General features: G+C 53.6%; 1 protein-coding gene across 1 annotated transcript in view; it reads right to left on the bottom strand.

The window, feature by feature from the left end:
- The window catches only part of FAM73B (family with sequence similarity 73, member B), a 24850-nt gene extending 21210 nt beyond the window's left edge, over positions 1-3640 (bottom strand). The window contains exons 1-3 of the mRNA XM_008579515.1: positions 3544-3640; positions 2475-2685; positions 741-853 (exon numbers count right to left, since the gene is read on the bottom strand). Coding sequence (XP_008577737.1) covers positions 741-853; positions 2475-2685; positions 3544-3639 — 420 coding nt within the window. The 5' untranslated portion in view covers position 3640. The remainder of the gene's footprint in view (positions 1-740; positions 854-2474; positions 2686-3543) is intronic.
- Between the last annotated feature and the right edge of the window lie 5054 nt (positions 3641-8694).

Genomic DNA, 8694 nt, shown 5'->3' with positions numbered 1-8694 from the left:
GCACCCTCCAAACAGCCTGGATCCACAAACTCCAAGTCCCCGACAATGCCTCGCAGTGACATGACAGTGGCCAAAGCAGGAGGAAATACCGAGGCCAACGCCCAGCCAGGAAGCAGCAGCCACCTAGGGGCCCCACCCAGAGCAACATTCCTGACTGGCATTACCCATCCTCTGTTCTGGGGCTCCCCGACTAGCCAGACAAGGAAGACAGAGAGCACCCATTAGGCTGGCCCCAGCGGTCAACCCTGCCTCTCAGCCACAGGGGTAGCCACCCATCCTACCAGGCTGTGGGCTCCTCCAGCACAAGAACCACCTCTTGCTTGCCCCCGTGTCCCCAAGGCAGTACCTGGCTCAGAGCTGGGGCTCGGTGCTTGCTGAATGAATTAATATCTAGATGAGTGAATGAACCAAAAGCTATTCCCCAGGAGAAAACCATCTTTGTCTTATTTATCTCTATACCCCAGCGCCAAGCAGAGTCTCTGACCCAACACAGGTACTTGCTCAGTGTCTGATGAACAAATGAATGAGTGCACTTTCATAGATAAGCACCTTCCCCAAGACACCGTCAGCTTCTCTACTGTGCACCTATCCACTTTTCTCCCACCCATGCCTGGCACAGTGAGTGATCAGTGACAACGTCTGAAAGCCTGCGTGGGTGGGTGAGTGAACGAGTAAATGAATGAATGACACCACCCTGGTTGCCCCCCACCTGGCCTGGCGTCCTGCCCCCAGCTTCTCACCGAGGCCAAGCTGTGGGAGGAGCCTGAGTGCTTGCTGGGCTCAATGGAGGAAATGCCGCTGAGGGTGTCATTGCTCTTGCTCCCGGGGCTCTGTACCCTCCGGCTGGTGTAGCCTGTGAGGAACAGGAGGGCAAGGATCAGATGGGCCGCTCTCCCACCTGGGAACCTGTCCTGACTTTTTAAGTCAGGGTGACGGCAGAGCCCCCTGGGTATGTGCACTGGGCACAAGAGCACCGGGCCCCTCCTTGTTCTGCTAACTGGCATATCTCTATCACCCGGCACAGGGCTGGGCCCAGAGGAGGGGCCCTTATCTGCAGGGATAAGCAGAGAATGAAGTCCGGCTACTTCCCACCTCCTGGCACAGCTACCCTGTGTCACCGAATTCTCCCTCTTCCAAAAAAGATTTACGGCAACAACTTGCTGCTGTTGTTTGCAGCTGGCCAGTGTGGGCATCTACTTTTTTCAATACACAAAAGATTTTGAGAAAAGTAGGGGAGGTAAAATAAGGTGAAATGAGACAGTGGAGGAACAAGCCAGAGGCCAGTGCAGACAGCTCCAGGTTCCCGAGAGCCAACGCAGAAAGGAAACCCGGCTGCGTCAGCGTTTCTCACGGTCCTGTTCTATTACAGTCTAAAGACTTCTTTTCCCAGTTTTAAAGATAAAACTTCCCTTTTGCAATAATCCACAATTAAATTCACTTTCACAGAAGAGACTATTGCTTCTTAAAACAGGTTTTTCCTAAGATGGGAGTCTTTCTTGCCTTGGAAAGAGATCAGTATGACATTAAGGTGTGGCAAACACTGGGTTTCTGTGTTACAAGATTAACACAGGTTGTAAGGGTTTTCTAAAACCACACCAGCAGCCACAAAACAGATCAGTGGCTGCCAGGACTGGAGGCAGGGGACAGAGGCTAATTACAAAGAGACGGGGGGGATTTAGAGGATACAGAACAATTCTTTTTTCTTTTTTTTTGGGGGGGTGGCTGGCCAGTACAGGGATCCACACCCCTGACCTTGGTGTTATAATACCACACTCTAACCAACTGAGCTAACCGGCCAACCCTGAACAATTCTTGATTATGGGGTGATTATATGACTATATGTGTGTCAAAGCTCATAGAATTGTACACTAAAAAGAGTGAATTTTACTGCATGCAAAATTAAACCTTAATTTTTTAAAAAGAAGGGGATGGGAGGAATACTGTATGGTTCAAGAACTGTATGGCCCTTGGGCCGGCCTGGTGGTGCACTGCTACAGTGCACCGCTTGGAGGTGCGGCAGCGCTCCTGCCGAGGGTTCGGATCCCACATACAGACCGGTTCCCGCTCACTGGCTGAGCGAGGTGCGGGCGTGACACTGAGGGTTGCGATCTGTTGCTGGACACGAAAAAAGACAAAAAGGAAAAAAAAAAAAAAGAACTATATGGCCCTTCCTGCTCCTGAGCCTGGGGGAACTTCCCTTCCTGGACCAAGGAGCTATGCCCCACCAGCCCCCTCAGGCCCCCATGCTCCCAAAGGGGCCTTACACAATGAGAACACCCAGAACCAGCACCCGCCTAGGCACGAGCATCCAGCCGCACCAGCATCGGATCCTTACGATGACTCCTGGAAGGAGCCTCTGCTATGATCCCGCTCACAGATGAGGGGAACTTGGCTCTGAGATGGGAAGTCACTAGCTCAAGAGCCTATAGTTCACAGTGGCCCAGCTGGGACCGTCCCCACCACCTCACACTTACCTTTCTTCACCGACGGGACCTTCCTGGCCATGAGGATGGGGAGGGGCACCGTGCCCAGCTGCTCGCCTCCCACCTCAGGGCCGACCTGTTTCTTCCTCCTCCGTCGCCTTTTCAGCTGGTGGGCAGCCAGGGCCAAGGCCACGGTCCCTAGGGCCGTGGCAAAGAGGACCTTCCGCAGGCCGGGCGTCAACCGCAGCTGTGAGAATGCAGACTGCAGGAAAGAGGAAGGCGGCTGGATTACAGCTCCCTAGGCCTGAGGTGGCAGGACCACCCAGGAGCACCCAGGTGCAGGGCACACATCTAGTACGCAGAGTACATCTGCTGACCACATGAGTGACAGAGAAGCGGCCACTCAAGAGAAGGGTCTTGGCCAGAGCCTCCCTGAAATGTGGAGGATCACAGAGATACAAAGATGGCAGAATGCCAATGCTGAGGACATGAGGTCTGCAGTCCCGCAGGCGTCCCCAACACTGTTATAACAGCTGCAGCAATCGAGCCCTGCACTAAGATTTGACCTGTGCTCTCTGTCTGAATCCCCAACATTTTCCAGATGAGAAACCTGAGGCTCGTGCAGGTTAAGACACAGGCAAATTTGGCAAGAAAGACAGAAATCAAACCCAGGTCTGCTGACCCCCATTTCTCAACAACTCCTCAAAAACAATGGCATTCACTCGGCGCCACCATCCCATCCAAACACTTCCCACTGCTCCACTGGACTGGGAGCCCTTCAGGTGGGACCGCATCCCACAGGGCAGAGCTTTAGGAAGGGTCAAGAGGCCCAGTCAGCCACAAACATTTGAGGTTGTCAGAGAAGGTGTTATTGACCCCTTTTATAGACTGAGACACTGAGGTCAAGCATTCACATAGTCTTAGGGTGAAGACTGGGCTTGGGGCCCCAGACTCCTAACCCAGTCCTTCTTATCCTGCTCAACGAGGAGAGCCAGACACCAGGGACAGCAACAATGAGGGCCCTGCTTTCCTGGATGCTGAGGGACCCTGAGCTAGGCAGCTTGGTATATTATGGGCCAGAGGGGTAAAGGACAGAACCACAAGCCACCCCAATCCTTACCTGCCCAAATGTTGTGTACAGGAACACAGGGATCTCGGCCACTGTCATGGCCAGGGCCTGGATCATGGACATCCCCTCAGTCCTCCGGAATGCCATGGCAGGACCAGCACCCCAGACAAGAGCCCTTGTGGCCAAGAGCTTCCAAGGAGAACGTCTTCAACTGGTTACTGGCTGGGTCCTGGGCACCGTCCACACCCCAGAAGGACAGGGATGCACATACCAGAGGGTCCCTCCACAGAACTGAGAGACAGATGACCAAGTCAGACACAAGCACGAGCACACATGAGCACACAGAGATGCACATTAGAATGCACCTGGGGGGGGGGTGGTATGGGAGCAAAGCCTATGTCTAGAATACCAGGCCTGGATTCAGGCCCCAGCCCCAAACACCTGCCAGTAGGCAGCAAGTGCCCCATGCTCCATAGACACCCTGCCACCATGAACCCAGGAGCGGAAAGCAGCATCTCTGGCATGCTGGCCCAAGAAAGGACCCAGGGCCTAGGAAATGCAGAGGTCACTCTAAAACTTGGGGCTTTATGCCACACTTTCCCAACCTTTTAAAACCATGCGCCATTTGCTAAATAAAAATCTCAGGCCCCAGACTAAGAATCATTACATCTTTTTCATCTCCTACAAAGGCAAGAATGTTTACTTCCTATGGACTGTATTATGAAAACAGCAGGGTATTTTCCAGATAACAACTACTATACATTATGTGTGTATTTTGTGCTGAGTCCGTTATATTCATTATTTCACTGAATCATTACAATTCTGTGAAGCAGATGCTATCCACCTTCCTCCCCGACCCCCAACCCCAATTTCCAATGAAGAAACTGAGTCTCAGGGATGCTAAGTCAGAAGTCCAAAGTCACACCTGGCATGTGGTGGAGTCAGGATTTGTACCAAGGTCTATCGGATTCTAGACTGTGGTCCAAGCAATTCTTTTGCTAAAGTTGACATAGAGCAGGAAGTGGCAAGCCACAGCAGAACACAGGTTACAAGGGCAGCTTTCCGCCCGCAACTTCTGAGATCCCCCTGCCAGGTACCTCATTGCCCCATCCCAAGGCAAGGAAACAAATGGTTTGATCACACATAGTCCAGACCCCGAGACCCTGCAGGGTGCTCTCCAATTGCTAGCACCAAGCCCACAGATGCCTTCAATGTCTCCTGGGACCTCAAGTGGAAAGAATACACAGGCCAGGACAGACCCTGTCTCCCTGGGATCACAGCCAAAGTCACTGGGCTGGGACAAGAAAGAGCTTATCCCCAGTGAGTGGGATGAAGGGACAATCTTATCAGTCTATCTTTAGGGCTGGGGGCGTGTGTGAGAGGAAGGGCAGGCAGGGTATGTTCCAGGGCTAGGGAAACTGCCATGTTATCAAGGGTAGGATGGGCTGGCCCGTGACTCACTTGGGAGAGTGCGATGCTGATAACACCAAGGCCATGGGTTCGGATCCCACATAGGGATGGCAGGTTAGCTCACTGGGTGAGCATGGTGTTGACAACACCAAGCCAAGGGTTAAGATCCCCTTACTGGTCATCTTTTAAAAAAAAACAAAAAGAGTAGGAGACATCCTGCCAGGAAGCTGCAAATTGAGCTGTGTGACCTCCAGTGGTCAGGGAGCAGGTTAACACTCCATGCTACTCCTCCTGCCCCCAGCCTGGCTCAGGACTCAGAACAAGGGAAGACAATAACAGAGGATCCACGGTTACTATTTCCCAAGCACTTACTGGTTCAGAACAGGCCTTCCACTAAAAGCTTGGAGTCTAGTCACTGACAGAACCTCATGATGACCTATCTCAAGGATAGGGAAACTGAGGCTCTGAGAGGTGAGCAACGTGATCGAGATCACTAAGTGGCCACGCTGGGATGTGACCCCAGTTCTGCAGGATCCCAAGGCTATAGTGGTGTTTCCCGGCTGCTGCCTGCTACAAATGCCACCTCCATGCCACACCTGAAGGACTTGTGGGCCCCCAGGTAAGAAGCCCATGTGGAGTTAAAAGGATGAGCCTAAACACATGCTCCAGGAGTCAGACAGGGCTGGGAGGTGGGGACTGAGGCCTGGCATTTGTCTCCAGGACAGTCCAGAGAGACCTCTGCTGTCCCCACTGAGAGGAAGAGCAGCAGGTGCAAGGTAACAACACCTGCCTCACAAGCCTTCTTCACTCCAGAAATGGATCCAATCCAGCCCATCCACGGCCTGTCTGTCTTCCTGGAACGACCCAGGGCCTAAAGAGAAAAGCCTCCACCTCTTCTCCACAATGCAAAGCTCACAATGTTTCCCACCACCTAGACATTTCTAATGCTGCACAGGGCCTCACCCCACCTGAGCGGTCACCTCTCCGGCCCTGCAAGCTTGGACAAGCACCTCCTCATTCCACCCCCACCATGGCATTTACAACACCCTCGGCCTGCATTCCCAAGCTTTCCATCCCAGGCACCTCCTCAACTGCCCCGGACAACCCCACTAACGACTCTGGCCTGAGCACACCCCCATTCCACCTTGACCCCAGTAACCTTCCTGGCCCAGACACTCCCGTGAGCCACCCTCTGCCCAGTCTCGTGTTCACCCCATCCAGGACACCTCATCGGTCCCACCCGGCCGAGCATTGGGTATCCCGCGCAATATCCCGACCTCCAGAAATTGCTCATTTCCCCCTGGACATCTTGCGCAGCCCCGGGTCAGGCCCCTTCCGCTCTAGCCCTGACCCCAGGAAAATCCTTGAGGGTCGTCCTGGTACCCAGTGGCACCGCCCACGGCCGGTACCTGCTCCTTCCATCCCGGGTACTTTCCCACCTCGAGTTTGAGTACCTGCGCCCCTGCTCTGATCCCCGCAACGTCCCAGGCCCGGGCACCTCGTCGGTGACCCAGGTCTCTTCTCGTTCCACCCCCAAGCAAGGTTCCCTCTCGCGCCGCCCTCGGCCCGGGTACCTACTCATTCCAACCCAGGCACCTTCCCGGCTCGGCTGAGCTCAGACTCCTGAGCCCGCCCAGAGCCCCGCGCAGGCCCGGCCGCCGTCCCTCGCAAGCCTCTGCCCCAAGACCCGCCGCGCCGTCCGTCCGCTGGGCGGGCTCAGCCCGGGCCGCCACTCACCCGGGATCCCATCGCCTCAGAAGGGCAGCGTCTCCTTATCCTGCGGCCGCGCAACCAAACCCACGGCAGCCCGAGGGCGTGGCCTCCCGCCGGGCTTAATCTTTCTCTGACCAATGAGCGTCGCCGATCTGCTCCACGCCTCTACGGCCTCGGGCCAATGGGACATGTCACGTGACCAGGTTGGTCCCTCCTCTCCCGTTCTCTGACCCACCCCCTAGTGCGGTTGAAGCGCGGAAGTGCTCTTTCCTCTCCTATGATTGGCCATTGGGATTAGATTGACACATGTGGCGAGTGGGGCGGAGCCACTCTTAAAGGGGCTGAGGCGGAGCAGTCACGCTTGGAACGGGCTTTCTGGCAGGAAAACGGAGCAGTCTAGTCTCTCCTATTTGGCTCCTCTTCCCGGGCCCTTCCCTACACAGACAAATCCCTTCCGCTCTTCAAGCGCCCATTTTCTTTCTTTCTTTTTTTTTTTTTTTTTTAAAGATGACCGGTAAGGGGATCTCAACCCTTGACTTGGTGTTGTCAGGACTACGCTCAGCCAGTTAGCAAACCGGTCATCCCTATATAGGGATCCGAACCCGTGGCCTTGGTGTTATCAGCACCGCACTCTCCAGAGTGAGCCACGGGCCGGCCCTAAGCGCCCGTTTTCAAATGCCCCCGCCTCTGACTTCCGACAGCAGCCTCTTAATGCCACTCTCCACCGTGCTCTGGATTTGCAAAAGCGCCACATCTCCCCTTCCAGAGAGTTATCCCTCTGAGCATTGTAGTCAGGGAGATTCAGTCTGGCCCCCCCAACTGTGCCTTACACTAAATACTAGGTCTGGAATCAGCAGACCTGAGCTGGAGTCGAGCTCTACCGCTTCAACTCTCTGGGGTTTATCTCGCTGTGAAGTGGGGATGGTATTCTCTCCTTGCCGAGTCGCAGGGCTTTGGTGGGGATCGAAAGCAAACGGTGTGGCAGCCCTTTCATGACTTCGAAGCGCTGGCATAACCCAGCTTTTAAATTGTAATTATCAGTAAAGTCGCATTCCTTAATTCATTCAACAACTAATATGTTCTGTGTGACAGACTTCGGCGGGACATAAGAGTATAGTGGTGGCCAAGAGACAATACGAGGGTACTTGAAAAAGTTCGTGGAAAAATAGGATTGAAAGATAATACGTATCTTTCCATGACCTTTTTGGAGTACCGTTGCATAAGCGATGCCCCTAAGGAGCTCATATCTGTCGTGGGGGTGGGGGGCAGATACTTAATTGCAGTCTTATGTGCTAGTTACTCTAATTGGGGAAACCCTGGAAATGTGGGATATTGAGGAGACACCTGGGCTTGCATGGGGAGGTAACAGGCTCCGGAAAGAAAGGGACTTCCAAACAGATACCTTAAGGATGAGCAGGAATTAGCTGGGCAGAGAAGAGAGGAAGGAGTATTCCAGGAACAGTGTGGGCTGTGACCCCAGAGGGAAGCTGGCATCTTTGACTCAGGGTGGCAGGAATCTAAGAGAGAGGGGAGAATGGCAGCCAAAGAGGCCAAGGAAGAGGAAGCTAGAAGTGGAGGCATCAGAGCCAGATGTGGAGGAGAGGAGTCTCCATAGTAGGACTGTCTGGGTCCTGAGTCAGATCCACACTTTCTCTTGACTGAAAAGTGAAGGCCTGGGGCAAGTCACTTAACTTTTCAGAACCTCTGCTTCCTCACTCTAAAATCAGGATGATGATGGTTTCTGAACTGTTAAGGGGATCTTAGGTGATTGTCCACTTAGAAGTGCTCAGTGCTGGGCCTGGCATGAGCTCAGGACATTTTGGCCGTTGCTTAGAAAAGTTGCAATTGCCAAGTGGAAAGGTAGAAAAATAGATGAATGTATACACTGGTACAGTTGGAAGATCAGCAATAACTAGCACCTACTGTTCTGCTCTCTCCCCTTTACCCTGTTCTGTTTTCCTTCCTGGGACTCATCTCCTGAAAAGTTACATATTTGTCTTCCCATGAGAGGAAGAGCTTGTTTTGTTCACTGCTGCATCTCTGGTGCCTAGAACAGTGCCTGGCACATAAGAGGTGCTC

This window comes from Galeopterus variegatus, unplaced genomic scaffold (genome assembly GCF_000696425.1).
Source record: "Galeopterus variegatus unplaced genomic scaffold, G_variegatus-3.0.2 Scaffold80, whole genome shotgun sequence".
Taxonomy (NCBI): Eukaryota; Metazoa; Chordata; class Mammalia; order Dermoptera; family Cynocephalidae; genus Galeopterus; species Galeopterus variegatus.
This window is presented reverse-complemented; position numbering and strand designations above follow the sequence as displayed.